Source organism: Podarcis cretensis (genome assembly GCF_951804945.1).
Source record: "Podarcis cretensis genome assembly, chromosome: 6".
Lineage (NCBI taxonomy): Eukaryota > Metazoa > Chordata > Lepidosauria > Squamata > Lacertidae > Podarcis > Podarcis cretensis.
The window spans coordinates 21,042,059-21,061,449 of NC_137175.1; the positions used below are offsets into that span (position 1 = coordinate 21,042,059).

The following is a 19,391-nucleotide window of genomic DNA, read 5'->3' on the forward strand; positions in this document are numbered from 1 at the left end:
ATATGAGACCATAAAGCATCGTGACTGTTCCAATGGCAGATGATTCCTTTTACTGGACTCCAGATCCCATCATCCCCAGCCAGCATGGACGATGGTCAGGGATGATGGAAGTTGTGGTCCTCCAGGTGTTTCCCCATCTCTTGGTCTAGACGGCCATGCTGAAATCCCCACCCAGTTCCCCCACCACCACTTCTTCAGAGGAAAACATGAGAATTACCAACTCCAATGCTGTAAATGCAACTATTCCCCTTACCAGGAAGAAAAAAACCAGCAATAGGTAGAACTTTCCATAAATATTAATTTTAATGGGCTCTTTCAAAACACAAAGCCTGCAAATGAAAAAAAAAACTACCAGTGTTTCCAGGTCCAAATTATTTCAGAATAAGGTTTGGCATGCCACAGGTGCACAGAAGATATTTTTTCCTATTGAACAAGGCAATACTATGTCTACCCAGTCAATATAATCAGACACCTTCATCTGTCCCAGCTGCAACAAAACATGTCTCTCCCATATTAGTCTCTACAGCCACAGCAGGTGCAGCAACCTTCCAACGGTTTGACTTCACCTCCAAAGGTGCTCTCTTCCACTATCTCCCAAGACAGACAGATGCCAACCCAGAGGTGAGCCCTATTGAGTTCAAAAAGACTTTCCTGAAGGTGTGTGTGTTAGTTTAAAGCTTGGGAGCAAGTCCCACTGAACTCTGTGGCACTTGCTTCTGAGTAAACATGCACAGCAGTGTGTATCCTTTGTAAGTGTGAGTACAACTAGAGATGGCAGAGAAGATCCATGAGTACAATCACCTCCTGTTTGTTTTAAGAAGTTAATAGCAAATTCTAAGGAAGTTGTGGCGTCTGGAACTGTGACAGTCAGAAGGAGAATGATCTCCCCACCACCAATTTCCTAAATTACAATTCAGGGGGGCGGTGGCAATATTTATTCAGGAAAATAGGGAGGGGCACCAGCACCATGGTACTAATCCAATTCTAGGGCTCCAAATATTGTTTTTTTCTTCTTAAACAATAGGCATTTGTAATCCCAGATCATGTCTAGATTGACACTATGTAAGGCACTTCACAAGTCAGCCAAGTTCTTGACCTCCCCAACTTCCACCAGTGAAAGGTCAAGTGTATCTAAGCTTCACAAGGATGTTTTGAGTGGTTTGTAAGGCTCAATCAATCAATGGGAACTAGCCCAAGCCTATATTCCATTTCCTTGTTCCTCAAATAATCTGGCAGGGTGCTCCACAGTTGCAAAAAGAGTACACAGGGACATCAGGCCAAAGTTCATGTTAGGCAGGAGATCCGTGGCAGAATTCCTTCCCCCCAATCAATAAATCAATGTATGTTGTTTTTCTTTTCAGTTTAAAGCAAGTGCCCAAAGCCAAATTTAACTGGAGTTGCAGCAATTAAGAGTGTAGGTGTTCAAAACTCCCCCATCCTTGTAAACCACTTAGAAACTATTGGAGTTAAGTGGTATATACTGTAAATTGTTTCAATAAAATAAAGTGAAAAATAAATCTACCAACAACCCTTTATGGGGGGAGGAATACATATCATGGAACACCTGAAAAATGGATAATTTGGCCCAAAGGCTAAAGCTTCTTTGAGAACTCATTTTATCCACCAATTTAAGGATAATGTGCAGCTACATCCCCTGTAATTAATTAATTGGAGACAAGGGGATGCAGAAATTATCCTGCTACTTACTGCTAGTTCAAGGAAAAGAAAGAAGCTACCCATAAAACTGAAGCCCTGCTCGCATGGAAATCTTACTCAACCACATGCTCTAACCTTGCAAGATTTCATCAGATATTCTAAGCATATGTTGGCAGCAGCCATGGGGGCTAGAAACTTGCATTTAAAATATAAAATTGTGGGTGAAGGGTACAACATCTGCTTTGCATGCTGAAGGCCCCAGGTTAATAATAATAATAATAATAATAATAATAATAATAATAATGTTTATACCCCGCCCATCTGGTTGGGTTTCCACAGCCACTCTATGCGGCTTCCAGCAAAAGAGAAGAAATAAAAAATGTAAGACATGAACAGCTGCCTTCAGGTGTTTTCTAAAAGTTGTGTAATTCTTTATCTCCCTGACATCTGACATTCCACAGGGAGGGCGCCACTGCTGAGAAGGCCCTCTGTCTGGTTCCCTGTAACCTCACTTCTCACAGGGGGGGAACCACCAGAAGGCCCTCGGCACTGGACCTCAGCATCCAGGCAGAATGATGGGGGTGGAGACGCTCTTTCAGATATCCAGGTCCGAGGCTGTTGAGGGCTTTAAGGTCAGCACCAACACTTTGAATTGTGCTTGGAGATGTCCTGGGAGCCAGTGAAGATCCTTTAGGATTGGTGTTATATTATTATTATTATTATTATTATTATTATTATTATTATTATTATTTATTGAATTTATATACCGCCCTATACCCGGAGGTCTCAGAGCAGTTCACAGAAGAAAATCAAAATATAAAACCACAAAATACACAATCAAAGTAAAAACAACAACCCAACAACTGCCCCGCCCCCCAAAAAACCACATTTTAAAAGGGCACAGGATGTCAATCAAATCAACCAAAGGCCTGGTTAAATGGTGATATGGTCTCAGCGACTACTCCCAATCACCAGTCTAGCTGCTGCACTTTGGATTAGTTCAATTCCCAGCATCTCCAGGTTGGGCTGCCGGTCAGTGCAGACAGTACTGAGCTAGATAGGCAAATGGGCAGTTTCCTATGTTCCTGAGATTCCCCAGCATTCATAGGAAGCAGAGTTCTCTGTTCAGTATCACACATTCAACCCTTTCCTCCTACACATGCAGAATCTACCCAGCCCTGACCAAGGTGCTCCACTCTCAGGCCTGAGTTTCAGTGGCTTGTAAAAACCTGAGTCAAAGGAGTGGTGGACATTACAAGCCCCTAAGTTCTCCTCTGGCTTGGATCTAATCCACACAGCAGAATCCCCAACTTATAGCCTGGCCAATACATTTCCCAAAGGCCAGTGGGGTTTTTCTACTCCCTGTGATCATAATGGGCTTGGGTTGAGCATAGTTGTAACTACGGAAAGGCACCAATAAAACGATGCTGGAGAACAGGAAGAAGAAAGATGGAGAGGATCAGATTTCCTCTTATAGTGCCTCATTCGTTCTGGAGCATCACTGCAGCAAACCCAGACAGTGTAGAAGGGGATGGAGATTTAGGGGGCTGTGGGAGGTGGGGCTGACCAAGTGACATGACATTATCTCCAAATCCAAAAAACTGATGACTCAGCACATTTCAGAATCAACCCGATTTTGGGATGAGCTCACTCATCTCCCAGGCATCTGGTTGGCCACTCAGAGAACAGGAGGCTGGACAAGATGGGTCTATGGTCCAATCCAAGGGTTCTCCCTAGGTTTTGATCTTTACTGCTCACTTGTCAGCATGGTCTTGTTGGCCTGCCAGCCTCAAACCTTACTCTCCCAGGTCTCTCCTGCACATATTACCTGCTTCTTTAACATGCCAATAACTTCAGCTTGAGACTCAAGGAGAAGGTCCTGTGTCACCAAGTGACAGTTCCTTAAAGCAGCAAGTACCCTTGATCTTAGAATATATCCGTTGGCATCGCAACTGTGGCTGTTCACAGTTGAACTTCTATTAAGGAGAACCAAGGAGGAGATGCAGACTCAAGGCAGAGGGACAACTACGTGAAAGTCAGATGAACAAGAAGCTGTGGACAGAAGGGCAGGAGCAAGTGTGCAGCTGGCGAACTCGCTTCCAGGTCCCTCTGCATCTTGGGTTTCCTACGGCCTGCCAGTGCAGTAGCTGGTTCCTGGAACAGAAAAAGCAGAACCAAGCATTGATACAATGCATTCAGCTTCCCCCAAAAGCAGCATCAAGGAAACACACACACATAAGTCACACAGCTTCAGGTGAGCACATAAAAAGAGTTGAATCAATCTTGGCTTTTGCTTGTACTTAAAAAGCATTTCTCAATCCTTACTCACAAACTAAAGGCCCTTGAGAATGGCAGGTACACCCAGTAATTCTGAATCACTGAAAACACAGTAAACACCTTCCAGATGCTGGACGTTCAAACAAAGATAACTGTGCAGTACTGAAGTGCACTGTTCACTTGAGCTTCAATCTCTCAACCTGCAGGTCCGAAGTGGTTTTTATCACTTAGCTGTTGCTTCAAAGGGACACCGTGCAATCTCCTAAATTTGTCACAAGTAGCAGGCATCGCTCAGTGTTGGTGTATAGGCTTGTGTGCATTATATCCCATGTTCTCTATCCATAGCATTTTCAGATAAAAAGCATCTCAGGTAGCAGGACCAGAAACGCTATCAGAGCAAACATTACTGGGAGAGATGAACCAATGGGGGCTCCAGAGGCACGGATGCAAACAACTGCATGTTTATTTTGCATGGGAGAGTAAGTATCGTATCAGCACCTTTAGATCCTAATGTATCCTCAATTCCTTAATATCCAGTACCAGAGCCATGCAATAGGTTAGTGAAACTGCTTTTTTCACAAAGCACAGGCATCCAGAAAGGCGCCAAAGTACAGACAACTGTAATTTTCTTTCATTTTCTGAATGTGTTTCTCCACCCCCTCATTAACTGAAGAGTGGTTGGTGAGGGAAGAAATTTTCAGTACAGCACTAAATGCACTAACTTAGGTCCATTAGTTTTATTATTATTTTTAATGGGATTGCTTTACTTAGTATTTTTATTATGCTGCCTTTTTTAATCATTCTGTATTTTAACAATTATGCGTGGTCAGTTTTTATATTCTGTATTACGCAGTATATAAATTAACAAATAATAACCAAAATAAATAAATACTCATCTCTTAAGAATATTGGGAAGGGGCTGTGTTGTTACGTCCCAAACCCCCACACCCACACTTTCAAAATCTCCCCCTTTTCCTCCATTTTTGAGGCAGATTTCTTTTTTTTTTTTTTTTTTTTTTGAAACTAGACCTCCACCCACTAGTAAATGGTCAAAGAAAAGAAATGGGTGGAATCAGGGCAGAATTAAGTCTCAGGAAGTCCTACATACGAGTAGGAATCCGGCAGAGACCCATGCCCAACTGGCATGTTCTCTCCCTCCTGGTCGGTCGTTCGGGAGATTCAAAAGCTTCCTCCAGCCCGAACATCCCAGCAACTGATACCAAGAGGCATCAGCAGACTTCAGCATCAGCAGAGTATAGGCAGTTAGCGTACAGACTCAGTAGCGTAGCTTTTGGCTATACTACGTTTATTTACATATACACACTTGGAGCATCGCAACTCAGCTCCTTCCTTTTCAGCATCAGACAGCAAAGAGAAAGAGCGAAAGGACAAAACACAGTAATATAAACATCCTGTCTCCGTCACTTCCCACAATGTGCAATGAAAACATACACCGTCATGTGATAAAAACAATCCCATGACTGCAACACAGTGGAAAGAATCCTAACATTAAGTAGGGTGTGCACAAGTAGAACAAGGTCTGCTCATGCACAACTCAGCTTAATCCTGCCCACAGCTTTACAATGGACATTGTGAAGGCCAATTTGAAGTGGCTACCACTGAGCAATCATGTTTAATCACTTGCATATTTGCCTTTACTGATGGACAAATTATACTTCTTGGCCCTCCATGTAAACAAGGTTATACTTGGAAAAACAGTTCCTTACACCCGTCCCCATCTGCATGTACATAAATGTCCATAACAAAAGCACATTCTACAGTGAATACATCTTACTGCAAACTATAAGGAACAGCTAATCCTTGCAGGCTTGCAGGAAGCACTGGTTTTTCCAGCAATTCCCAGTGCATGCTCTCTGCAAATGTCAACTGTACTTACTCAGGTCTGAACTTTCCAGTACCATTTCTTAAATGCTCCATTAAAAACAAACAAACAAACACTACACCATTTTAAAGGCTGGTCGTTTTAGGCTTCAATGTGCTTGTTGGAGGAAGGCACAGCCACCAAGATTGTAGCACTGTGTAAGGTATCTGCAGCTCTCAGAATCTACTTTTTAACTGACTTGGGTACTGTATGGGTTCATAATGGCATAACTTGGAACTATCTCCAGTTATACCAAGACAGAATATGCTGGCAAGCTGTTACTGCACAGAAACTGCTTTTAGGCAAAAATCCCAACCACACACCATTTCCATTTTTCTTTTTCTGAATGACACATTTCATAAACACTGAGCACCTTAAGGGGGCTTTTCTTAGGTGGGTGTGGGTGGGTATCCCTTGGGGTCCTTTTTGTTTTTTTAAATGTATGTCTGCAAAACTCGAAGTTCCACCAAACATGCCAGTTTATCTCGCACTTGTTTCTCAGTGGGCCTATTTTGGCTCCGGGCCCATTGGCCCTCAACACCCAAGTTTTCTGTTAAGAGGGCCATATTACCCCTTCATTGTACCCTTGTAAAAGATGAATAGTCTCCCGGCTGCGGGCTCTCTTTCCCACTCATTCTAGAGGCTGCTCCACAGCTGCTCTCCATTCTCAAATGATTGAGACTGGCAGATCATCGTGCCATCACGTCCTCCAGCTGATTTGGCCAGCCCTTCACAGCCTATTTCTGGAAGAAAGAAGGAGGGGAGGAATATCGATGCACCGGCCCAGTTGCACGAGACGTGACCTTGCGAGACATTCCGAACGAGGCTCAGCTAATTCAACAAAATGCTTTGAACCGTACACACGCAAGCCTGAAATTGGATCAATCCATTAAGCCAGCTTCATAACGGGTGAAGCACTTCCTAGGGGGTTTAGCAAGAGGTGTCATTCTCAGCCCAACTACTCTTTTCTTACTTTCAAAGCAGAGATTAGTTCACGATGGGGTCATCCTCACTAGCTATGGTCTCCGTTGCTTTCCCCACCAAGGAAAACCAGTTTTTAGCACTCTATCCAAGCAAACAGCAATTCAGGTATTTCTCTGGATTGACATTTGCTCTGATTCAACACTGAAGAGCAGGTTTTCCCTAGAAAAGAAAGGAAAACCACTCTGACCTGTACCTGGAAAGCATGGGTTAAGTGGATGTGGGGACAAGCCCCAAGTCTTAAAAGAAGCAAAGAAAAACAAAAAAAAAAAAGAACAGAGATTTGCTTGTCCTAAAGGGAAAGATAGGGGAAACGCGGGTGATGCTGTGGGTTAAACCACAGAGCCTAGGACTTGCCAATCAGAAGGTCGGCAGTTCGAATCCCTGCGATGGGATGAGCTCCCGTTGCTCGGTCCCTGCTCCTGCCAACCTAGCAGTTCGAAAGCACACCAAAAAGTGCAAGTAGATAAATAGGTACCGCTCCGGCAGGAAGGTAAACAGCGTTTCCGTGCGCTGCTCTAGTTCGCCAGAAGCGGCTTAGTCATGCTGGCCACATGACCCGGAAGTTGTATGCCGGCTCCCTGGGCCAATAAAGCAAGATGAGCGCCGCAACCCCAGAGTCAGCCATGACTGGACCTAACAGTCAGGGGTCCCTTTACCTTTACCTTTAAAGGGAAAGATAACTTGCCTAAGAAAGTGATGGAAATGCTTTTTAGTTTTAAGGAGCAAGGCCGGGGGGGGGGGGGTACCATGCACAATAGGAGGACACAACCGAAAATGAAAGTGGCAACAAACACAAAGCAATTAAAAAGAACAAGGCAATTCTGAAAGCTGGGACTACTCTTCAGCATGTGGACGGTTCAAGGGGTTGAAAAAATCACATTGGTTAAAAGGATTCAGGTTTTCATTGCAAAAACATAATGACTGGGCTGAATTGAGTGTGGTCACCCCTCCCTCCCTGCTCCCAAAGATTGAATTATCAAAACTCAATACATGTTAAGGATCAGAGTTTCCTTTCCACTACCGATTCCTGTTCATTTGGCCCTCTCCTCACTGTGGCATGCGAGTGCTGGGACAAAGTTTGAGAACCAAACATTTTTCCCCAGCAGTTATTTGCTCTTAGCTTCAGAGCAGTCCTGGTGGACTGGACCAAAGGTCCATCTATAACACAACTACACTCCCACCACTGCATCCCGTTTCCCACGGGGGCCTCTGGGGATGCCAAAAGCAGGGGCCCCCTTGCTCTTCCTTCATGGCAGCCGGAATTCAGTGGCATTTTCTCTCTGAACCTGTAAATTCCACATGAGCCCTTTTCAGGCATTTGCCTTCTGTGAGCAGAAAAGGCAGTCCATCTGGATCAGACCGAAGGCCTGTCTAGTCCAGCATTCTGTTCTCACAGTGGCCAACAGATACCCATGGCAAACCCGACACGCACCAGGTCTCTCTGACTCGCAGTCTCCAGCTATGGCTTCATCTGGTTTGCCTGCGATGACTGTTTCAGGACAGGAATAGGCTACCCACTGTAAGCCTACATGTTGGTACCACTGAGGCTAGATTACTGCAATATGCTCTATGTGGGTCTGCCCTCAAGCCTGGCTCAGAAGCTCTACCTGATGCAGAATGTGGCAGCCAGCCTGCTGACGGGGGCAGATGGATGACAACATGTGACCATTGTTAAAACATCTGCACTGGCCAGGTTCAAGGTCTTTGCATTAATTTAATTGCATTAATTGATTTGTCTTTATTCTTGTATGTCACTGAATTGTATAAGATAAAGGTAAAGGGACCCCTGACCATTAGGTCCAGTCGTGGCCGACTCTGGGGTTGTGGCGCCCATCTCGCTTTATTGGCCAAGGGAGCCGGCATACAACTTCCAGGTCATTTGGCCAGCATGACTAAGCAGCTTCTGGCGAACCAGAGCAGCACACGGAAACACCGTTTACCTTCCCGCCGGAGTGGTACCTATTTATCTACTTGCACTTTGACATGCTTTCGAACTGCTAGGTTGGCAGGAGCTGGGACTGAGCAATGGGAGCTCACCCCGTCGCGGGGATTCGAACCACCGACCTTCTGATCGGCAAGTCCTAGGCTCTGTGGTTTAACCCACAGCACCACCCGCATCCCTTCACTGAATTGTATGCTCCTGATCAAATAAACAAAAAGTAAGATTTTTTAAAGTAGTTTTTTTATAAATAAATATTGCTTCTGACACCAGAAGTAATACAACCATTGTGACAAACAGCCTAATCCCCCATGGGCACATGATTTGGGAGCGGCCGTCTGCAGATTAGAGCCTTCGGTACTCATGGAGGCTTCCAGGAAAGGCAGAACCCCTGTTTTCCAGAATTCGACATCAGGCAAGTAACCTACATGGGTCAAACAGGCCCTCTGCTGCAGACATTCGCTCTCCAATTCATAGAGGGGGGTGGGGACTGAGCTAACACACTCATTCCTACTCTCTCCCCCTTGTGCCTCCATTGACTGAGCTCATAAGATGAATGCCTGAAGAGGACTAGAGTCATCCCATATACTAAATAGCAAACTCAGTACTCCTCTTACGTTTTTACTGCATTTTATGGCCTCTCCAGACAGCTACAGTGGCTGTTATTGCTGCCTTATCAAAATAACTGCAGTTCTATACTGAAGACTTCAGGGAGGCGCCGGGAGAATACCTAGCAGTGCTTTTCTTGCTCAATACCGCTGATAAAATGCTACCTGGAAGAACGTGCTGTTTCATACAAACTTATTTGTTGTTTAAAATGTTCTTGAATGAGCACAACAACAGCCGGGGCAGATTTAGCTTCCATGTTCCTATGCATTAAGAACGGATCGAGTTGAGCCAGCTTGCTTTTGACGGTCAGGACGGGCCAACAATGCAAATCTATAAGTGCCAACTCAGAAGTAACTCCCATTGGGTTCAATGGGGCTTACTCCCAGGTAAGTGGGTACAGCCGATTGCAGCCAGATTCACACATGCATGTTCTGGAGGACTGCAACATCAAGTTGCATGCGCATAGCTGGAGTCATTCATATCACACATATTTTGAAGGATGTACATTCATATTTTGAGGTCAATTTAAGGCACTGGTGCTTACTTTTAAAGACCTAAAGGGCAGCAGAGGCTGGTCAATTGGGGCAAATGGGATGCTGCCCCACCATTCTCAATCTGCCCTCTGCTAGCCCACACCTGCATATCTTCTTTTCTACAGCCAGTGGGTGTAAAAAGTAACTGATTGTACAAAGGAAAATTCACATTCATTGCCTAGTCCGCTTCTGCCTCTTGCCCCACCCATCACCCATCACTCCTGTGAATCTGGGCCCATAACCTGTTGTTGGGATACTGCCAGGGAGTCAGAGGCATCATGAGGCAGGCCTCCATCGTCGTCTCTGGACGATCTCCAGACTCCCATTAGAACAGCATCAGTCAATTAGTGACACGAACCTCAGACACATTCCAGAAGAAGAAGAAGAAGAAGAAGAGTTTGGATTTGATATCCCGCCTTTCACTCCCCTTCAGGAGTCTCAAAGCGGCTAACATTCTCCTTTCCCTTCCTCCCCCACAACAAACACTCTGTGAGGTGAGTGGGGCTGAGAGACTTCAGAGAAGTGTGGCTGGCCCAAGGTCACCCAGCAGCTGCATGTGGAGGAGCGGAGACGCGAACCCGGTTCCCCAGATTACGAGACTACTGCTCTTAACCACTACACCACACTGGCTCTCCAGGACTCATGCACGCCCTTTTCGCAGAGTTTACACAATGGAAGATTCACCCAGAAGAGCATATTTACAGCTTTATTCAACGTTGGTCAGAACAAAGGAAAAACATGACTGCTTGCGTCCATGTTGTGGAAAACAGCAAGAAGCAAAAGGTATATACAAAACGGAAACTCCCTGTGAGCAGGAGGTACGCAGGCTTGTGACACACAACAGCCTGTTCCCTTTTTAAGGAGGAACGGAAATATCCTAACAGTGACCCACCCCTGAAAGTTGCCCAGAAGCAAACGCAGCTCCCCAGAACTGAAAAAGTTACCTCACCCCTGTGCTAGGCAGTACAGAAGTTTAGAAGACAGGGTTGCAATTTTCCCAACAAGAAAGCATTTCCAACTGGGCAAAAACAGAACAATCAACTCTTACTTTTTGGCTCCGCTGCCATCCCCTGAGCAGTGCAGGTTCCTGGAATCCAAAGCTGGGTGCTGACACTCAACACACACCAGATGTCCTTCGCTGAGATATTTCATCCAATGAGTGTAAGAGCTGTTCCCACGCAGACATCCTTCTGTGATGGCCATGAGCTGAAATTCGACACAGTACCTGCCATGGGAAGAGAGGGGAATAGGATTGCATGCCACCCCAATCTCCGAACTGTGCAAGATTCCAGGGGTTCCAAACGCTCACCCAGGGTCTGTGTAAGGCTTACTTAAAAAAATAAATATGTGTATCGTGGAGGTGTAGTACCTCTGGTGTCACACTATAAATACTTACTGGGCCAAATGCATTTTAACAAGGTGGGATGTTTTACCCAAGACTATGCCTGCTAAAATTAATGAACAGGACTAAGTTCCAGTGGGTATACTCAAGAGTAAAACTTAGCTAATTACTACCCTTCAACTCTACATCCATTATTTGCAGGAGGCTTTTTGAAATTTATTTGGCCAACCTGTATACAGGCATTTCTCCACTTACACAGGGATTACGTTCCTGGGTACCACTCATAAACGTGAAATCACGTATGGTGGAGAACACCGTCTATAAAGCCTGTAAACAACCAAAACCTCTGCCAAAAATTCACAAAAATTCACCAAACTCCACCACAATCGCTCCCTCCAAACCACCTTTCTCAAACGCCCAACTCTTCACAGGCCTCAAAGATTGGTGCAAAGGCTCATGTGATTGCTAGCTCCTTTCCTGCTCTTTTGGGGCCATTTTGCCCTTTTTTGAAATTTTAATCAATTTAATTAAATACTTCCTAGGGCTGCGCATGTTAAGTTGTGGGTGAACATATCAGACGACACAGCGATTCTTCAAACAGCTCTTGTTTATTCACAGAACAGAACTGAACTGAAGGGTTTAGCCAGCCTGCTTATATAGAGCTCCACTACAACGCAACAGTAACCACTTTCTGTAACTATCCAATCACTGAACGTCACTTTCAATCCCTCATTTGCATATGTGGACCTGAGTGAAAACTATCTACAGTATCCCCCCCTGCTGTTCCAGGGTGAGAACTTCAGTACATAACAGCGCATATACGTGGTTGCACATGAGTCCATCGTGCGTAAGCTGGGGAGACATCTGTACTTATTCAGGACCCTATGCGTATTTTTTTCTCCTCCTTTAAGCAGCTGCAGCTCAGAACCAGCTGAATTGTTAACGTTTTTAATAAGGCCACTGAGGAAGACTTTGTCAAAATGTGTTTGGCCTATTAAGGATTTACAGCAGTGTATTTGTGACAGCATCATATAAATGAAAAGTGCAGGTTAAAGCACTGTTCTATGTATAAGCAGAAGGCTGGGGGGAACATATGTGCTGGAGGTTGGCTTTGCATCAGGGAAATGGGCCAAAGGCTGTACCAGTATGTCTTCCAGGCCTGTGAATCTAGACTTGTGTCATTTCATTATATGAGCTCCAGGCCATAGTGTGACCCACAGGAGGACAGCAACGCTGTAGACTCTTTGAGCAGCTCATTACTTACCCGGCTCTTTCATTCTCAATGGACACAGCTCGCTTTCTCCTCGCTTTCCCATAGCCTCCAGTGGTTATTAATGCTGGGACTGCTCACATCAAAGGGAAAAAGGAAAACACAGCAGACATGATAAGTGACAACAGTGCCTCGAGCCCGCCTGCATCTGCAGAACAATAACAACTGGGACATTTGCAGTCTTTAATGCCGTGTCATTTTCCCTCTGGCAGGAAATCAGAGAGAGTGAGTTCTCTCCCACATTCTCAGACCGCTGGTGATTATTCATCATTCCGCTGGGCAGAAATGGGTACCCTCCGCCCACAAAATCCCCCCTTGTTGTCCGTACAAACAGGCCTGCTAATTATCATCCCAGAAACTACACTGGAGGGAGCAAGCTATTTTAATAATATCCCAATTTAGAAATATACCACTTAAGCTCTTCTCCAGCCTACAGATTTTATTTTGGTCTCATAAACACTGGCTTTGTTTGGTTTTTTTCAAAACAAACCAAAAAAATAAAAAGACAGAAGAAAAATAATAATCAGTCTAAACAAGTACACCAGAAAAGGGCCAGTTGTTAGGGAAAGGGCGGGCAGAAGCTAGAGATCGCAGATCTCTGGTTGATTTCCAGTAGCACAGCAAAGATTTTTGACACCCAGTTGTTTTGACAATATCTGCAATAAAATGAGTTGTTCCACCTAAATTAGGCTGCTGAAAGGAAAAGCTCCAACTAAGACCATACTCTTGTGAGAAAGGGCTATGGACTCAGTTCAGTTCCTGTGCTGAAGACAATTTCCTAGGCTCAGAATGTGCTCAGAGGCACCCTGTTCTTGAATTCTAACTGTGTGACTTGTTGCACCTGCCTCTGGTTAATAGCTCTTGGGGATCTAGTAAAACAGGAGAATATGAGATGAGCCTTTCTGGATCAAGCCAAAGGTCCATTTAGTCCTGCATTCTGTTCTCGCAGTGACCAACCAGATAACTATGAGATGCCTACAAGCTGGATGTGAGAGCACAATAGCACTCCCCCCCCACACACACACACACTTTGATTCTCAGCATCTGGTATTCAGAGACACACTGCATCCGACACGGGCTCCAATAAGCCTGTATTCTGCTTACCACTGCTTTAAAATTCTGGATAGTGTTGTTCACACATTGCACTGAACACAGGTGCAGGCGATCTCTACAAGCGCACAAGTCTTAGTGTGAAAGTGTTGCACTTGTTCATTCGTACAGCTCAACTATTGTGTGCACAAGCACGCAGACTATATATTCACTAAATATTAACCTGTTTTACAGTACATGTGGGACGCGGGTGTTTCCGTGCGCTGCTCTGGTTCACCAGAAGTGGCTTAGTCATGCTGGCCAGAAGCTGTCTGCGGACAAACGCTGGCTCCCTCGGCCTATAGAGCGAGATGAGCGCAGCAACCCCAGACAGTGGCGTGGCGTGGGTTGTCAGCACCCGGGGCAAGGCAAGTAATTTGCACCCCCTAGCCCGTGGATTTGTGCCCCCTAACCCGTGGATTTGCGCCCCCTAACCCTAACCCCCAGATGTTGCGCCCGGTGCGGCCAGCCCCCCCTGCACCCCCCACGCTACGCCACTGACCCCCGAGTCATCCACAACTGGACCTAATGGTCAGGGGTATCTTTACCTATTACAGTACAAATGTATAGCTCAACTATTTGTGGACAAAGTTTGTATGAATGTAATGTGTGAATGTTACTGTTGTCTCTCACGTGCAGATTTAATTAAATCAATATACCAACAGCACAACCCTAACCCCCTCTACTCAGAAATGAGTCCACCTGAATTCAGTGGGGCTTACTCCCAGGTAACTTGGGGTAGAATCACAGTCTTAAACTCAGCTGTGATTTCTCTAAGCAGGTGACAGCCATAATTTGAATTGAGCCCAGCCCCAACATATCCTCGTGTACAAGCACAGTTTTCAGAGAAGCAGCCATGTTAGTCTGTTGCGGCAAAAGCAACACCGAGTCTCGTGGCACCTCAAAGGATATGGGTGGCATTCAACTCGTCTGCTGATGGAAGGCAACCTTCCATGGAAATAGGATGGAGACCAAGCCCAAGGGAAACCCTACCTAGAGTGCACTGTGGTAATCCAGCCTCAAGGTTACAAATGCATGGACTACAGTGATCAGACTTCTTGGGCTGCTCTGCAGCAAAGGCACTCAGAAAAACACCCTGACCAATCCTTACACTAGATGTCACTTTGCATCATCCCATTTTACTCTGGATGAACTAGAAGAGGGACATATGCAACTCCTCTCCAAGCACAAGTGTGTATCTAAAGCTGTTTTGTGTGCTGTAGGGCCACTCTAATTATGAATGTGTCGAGGATTAAGCATGGGGCATTATAAACTACGGCACTTGCTTTCTCGCATCTGGGATAGCTCAGTCGGTAGAGCATAAGACTCTTAATCTCAGGGTAATGGGGTTGAGCCCCATGTTGGGTCAAAGATTCCTGCACTGCTGGGTGTTGAACCAGATTGCCCTTGTGTTCCCTTTCCAACTTATACAATTCTGTGTAGCGCTGTGGGTTAAACACAGAGCCTAGGACTTGCCAATCAGATGGTCGGCGGTTCGAATCACCGCGACGGGGTGAGCTCCCGTTGCTTGGTCCCTGCTCCTGCCAACCTAGCAGTTCGAAAGCACATCAAAGTGCAAGTAGATAAACAGTTACCACTCCAGCAGGAAGGTAAACGGCGTTTCCGTGCGCTGCTCTGGTTCACCAGAAGCAACTTAGTCCTGCTGGCCACATGACCTGGAAGCTGTATGCTGGCTCCCTCGGCCAATAAAGCGAGATGAGCGCCGCAACCCCAGAGTCGGTCACGACCGGACCTAATGTTCAGGGGTCCCTTTACCTTTACCTTACCAAACCGGTAGAGCAGCAGAAGAAACCCAGCCAAATATGGGGAACCCCTGTTAAGCAAGAGGCACTTGACATAAGTCAATAACTTTCTTCAGCTTATTGATACAGTAGAACAAAACAAAAGTAACCAGAAGAAATGCTCTAACAAGACTTTTTTTGGGGGGGAGGGGGTACAATTTAATTTTGAATGCATCCAAAAGCAGGCCTTGGAAACCCTTTTTCTGCCAATAATCTGTTCCCCCCACACACACACACACACACACTCAACCTGTGCCTTGCTCCACTTACTGAAGGGCTTCTTGCACTCTGTTCCTTGCTGAGTCCAATACTCAAAACAGCCAGCCTTGTCCTCGAGAGGAGGGCAGGCTTCGCCACCATTTCTCGGCTCCCGGATGATGCGCCTCCTCCTCACACGGTACGCTGCCTTGCAAGTCTCCGAACAGCTGCTCCATTCGCTCCACTCAGAGACCATGCAGGAGACCACTGAGGAAAGGAGGAGGAAGAGGACAAAACTCACAATTATTATCTATTCCATGCATTTCCAGGCTGGCATTCTTCTCAAATAAGCAAGTCTGATCCATACCTGCCAAGCAGGAGTGCCAGCATTTAGGTGTCCCAACTTAGCCCACATTCACAATAGGCGTTTGAAGCAATCATGATAACACTTTAAACTGCCAAGTTTTCTACTTACAGGGTCATCTGTCTGTTTACATAGGGAATTACTTTTTTTTTATAAAAAAAAAAAGTGGTTTCCCAACAGCAGGATGAAGTGAGGCAGCTCATTTTACCAGCTCAGCATTCTTCCACTTCATTCCACTGCTCTTGGGAGAGCCAGCCAGCCTGAGCTTCGTAACCATGCAGGAATATAAAACGATTCCCTATTCCACGCAATTACTCTGGACGTGTAATGCAAAGCACAGTTTTCAATCCAAGTATATGTGTGGATTCAGACATCTTCCAGCCCTCTCAGTTGCCAAAGCAAAGATGACTACGGTGAAAAGAACAGCTCTCCAATTTCTGGCTTTTGCCACAAACACCCCACCTGAGTGTCAGCAAGTCACGTCACCTATCTGCAAACTACCACAGTACATGCAGAAGGCCAAGAGTGACACTTGCAAAGGACAATATTGTGCCATTTCTTCAAAAAGCCACAAGATGGCACCAGTTGAGAATACAGTGGTACCTCGGGTTAAGTACTTAATTCGTTCCGGAGTTCTGTTCTTAACCTGAAACTGTTCTTAACCTGAAGCACCACTTTAGCTAATGGGGCCTCCTGCTGCTGCCATGCCACTGCCACGATTTCTGTTCTCATCCCGAAGCAAAGTTCTTAACCTGAAGCACTATTTCTGGGTTAGCGGAGTCTGTAACCTGAAGCCTGTGTAACCTGATGTACCACTGTATGGATTGATGAGGCATATAAGAAAGGGACTTATGCTTCAGTAGCTCTAATAAAGGCTAATCAAGCAACCTGCATTTTGTGGAGAGGGATAATTCTGTTTTGCTTGAATTTTCTTTTACATATGTTCCCTTTTTAAAAAGGACCCCATGTTTTCAATTGCCTAATAGAAAATAGCAATGTTTGTCTCCTGGAAAGTTTTACTAAGAGTTATGGGAAGTATAGATTATTATAGGGATGAGATGGGTTGCATGTGGGGGTGGTGGGAGTGCACAAGCAGAATTCTGCATTAAGTGAAATATCCAATATGCTGAAAACCTCAGCTTTTGAAAAGTCAAGATTTAGGAAATTCCTATTTGCCAATATTTGGGTTCTGTTGTACTAGGGAACAGGAAGAAGATGTTAATATGCTCAGTGTGTGAGATATATATATATATTTAAGTAGTATTAAGAGAACCACTGCAGTTACTCCAGGCCATTACAAATGCCTTGAGTTGTACCATATGCTCCAAACTCTACGAATAATTGTGCACACGGGGCTTCAGTGTTAGCTCTTTTTGATGCCTTGCAACAGCAGGATAAAACAGCACAATTTGCATAGCTTATGTTTTTGCACAGAATGTTATTGATCTTTTTAATAAAGAAAAAGTTCTGAATGCAATACACATGTCAACAACACTCAAATGTCCTCCAAGAACATTGAGATTCATTGGTATCTGATTTCCAACACAAGAAAGCTTAAGCCACTATCGCTTCCCCCAAGTTGCAATCCTAACTTTAAAAGGAAACACTTTTATTCAGGTGTTAGCCCCCCGCTGAACTCCAGAGTACTTATCTCCAAGTAAAACATGTTTAAGACCACATGGAACAGCTGCCTTGGGAGTAAATCCTGTGCAAATCAGTGGGATTTAGTTTTTAAATAACATAGGTAGGAGTAGATTGTCAATACTGTAATTTTCCACCTGAGCTCAGTAACTTCCAGCTCCCTCTAGTACTCTTAAATTCAGGGATGAAGAACCTCAAGCCCTGCAGAGATTTTTGAACTTCCAACAGCCCTAGCCCTAACAAGATGAGACCTTCTGCATTTGGAAGGTCACAGGTTTCTCATCCGGACAATAAGCCAAAAAGTATTCACACAAGCGCTGTAGTCCATTTGAATTGGCTACACCAAGTCATTTTTCCACCCTTGAGTTTCAGTCGCAATTCCCCTTCTGGGTGGGATCTGGCACTCTCCAAAAAAGGCACTGCTCTTTCTAAGCATGTCATAGAATTGTAGCGTTGGAAGGGTTCCCCAGGGGTCATCTAGTCCAGCCCCCTTGCAGGTGCTGAATTTGACTTATCACTGGAAGCGGGAGTCTGTGGCCTTCCAGCTCCCATTAGCCCCAGCCAGTGGCTAGCGTGGGGGGTGCAGGGGGGGCCGGCCGCACCGGGCGCAACATATGGGGGGCGCAAATCCACGGGTTAGGGGGCGCAAATCCATGGGTTAGGGGGTGCAAATTACTTGCCTTGCCCCGGGTGCTGACAACCCACGCTACGCCACTGGCCCCAGCCACCAAACCCCATGGTGAGAGATGAGGGGAATCCAAGAAAAGAAAACACCCACAGGTCCCCCATGCCTAATCCTACCTGAGCTGGACCATCCATCCTCAGGTGTAGGATCCCCCTCCCCTACTCCTCCTGCTCCTTACCCACCTGGGCACACCTGCCGGTAGTCCTGGCAGCAGTCCAAGGTGTAAGGGCACGCCTGGTCGCAGTAGCAGGGCCCGTGGGACCCGTCCGCCCTCCAGCCGGTGCTCACGCACGCCATGCTCCGGCCCGCGCAGCAGCGCCCCAGCGCCGCGCAGCCGCCCTCCGCCTCCGGCGCGGCCAGGAGCAGCAGCAGCCCCGCGCGCAGCGTCCAGCAGGGGCGCGCCCGCATGATCCTGCCCGAAAGGGCGCCGCCGACTGACCTGCGCAGCGCCGAGCACCAGCTACTCTCGGCCGAAAACTAGGCGCTCGATCCGGGACTGAGACCGGAGTGGATCCGGTGAATTCAATAATGGGAATTAATAGGAGGAAGGTGGGCGGGGGCAAGTCCACGCGGACTGCCTAGACGTTGGGTGCGGCGGGGGATGCTGCGCAAAGTGCTCCGGTGCGCAAGTTGGGCAGCGCTTGCCTGGAGAAGAGCTGTTGCCGCCGCCCAGCTGAACATCCGCCCTGCGCGTGAAAGTTTCCGAAAGCGGATCTGGAAAGGGAGCAGCCCAGGGCGACCTTTAGCCAGCGCGCCAACCTGCGCTCGCCCCACCCCAAGGCGGCGGGCGCTCCGCTCCCTGTCCGCGCTGACCTTCCCCCCTTCGGCGGGGATTAGAAGGCGCTCAGGCGGCCTTTAAAGGAGCAGGACGCTCCGGGGAGCTGGCGACGCTTAGTGCGGAGCGGAGCGGCGGCCCGCGCGATGACACACACACCCTCGCTTGTTCAGCAGCGGGGCCAACTTGAATAAAATATTGGGGGGGGGGGGTAGGTAAGCCCCGCCCTGCATAATCGATCACAAGACGCTGAGCAGGCCATAGCTGTCAACGTTTTCCTTTTTTAAGGAAAATTCCCTTATTCAGAATAGGATTCCTCACAAGAAAAGGGAAAAGTTGACAGCT

General features: G+C 46.4%; 1 protein-coding gene across 2 annotated transcripts; it reads right to left on the reverse strand.

Moving 5' to 3' along the window:
* Nucleotides 1-2,058: 2,058 nt before the first annotated feature.
* Nucleotides 2,059-19,173, reverse strand: LOC307217902 (somatomedin-B and thrombospondin type-1 domain-containing protein-like). Of its 2 annotated transcripts, XR_013839649.1 has the most exons (6): nucleotides 18,454-19,173; nucleotides 15,654-15,848; nucleotides 12,487-12,565; nucleotides 10,929-11,105; nucleotides 2,908-3,810; nucleotides 2,059-2,851 (listed from the first exon to the last, which is right to left on the reverse strand). XR_013839649.1 is itself a non-coding variant. In XM_079979954.1 (5 exons), exons 1-5 carry the CDS (start codon nucleotides 18,677-18,679, stop codon nucleotides 3,693-3,695), a joined length of 795 nt encoding a protein of 264 aa, XP_079836080.1. In that variant the 5' UTR covers nucleotides 18,680-19,173; the 3' UTR covers nucleotides 2,060-3,692. The 2 variants fall into 2 exon arrangements, 1 of the variants encoding a protein (XP_079836080.1); XM_079979954.1 differs by having other exon boundaries at nucleotides 2,060-3,810.
* Between the last annotated feature and the right edge of the window lie 218 nt (nucleotides 19,174-19,391).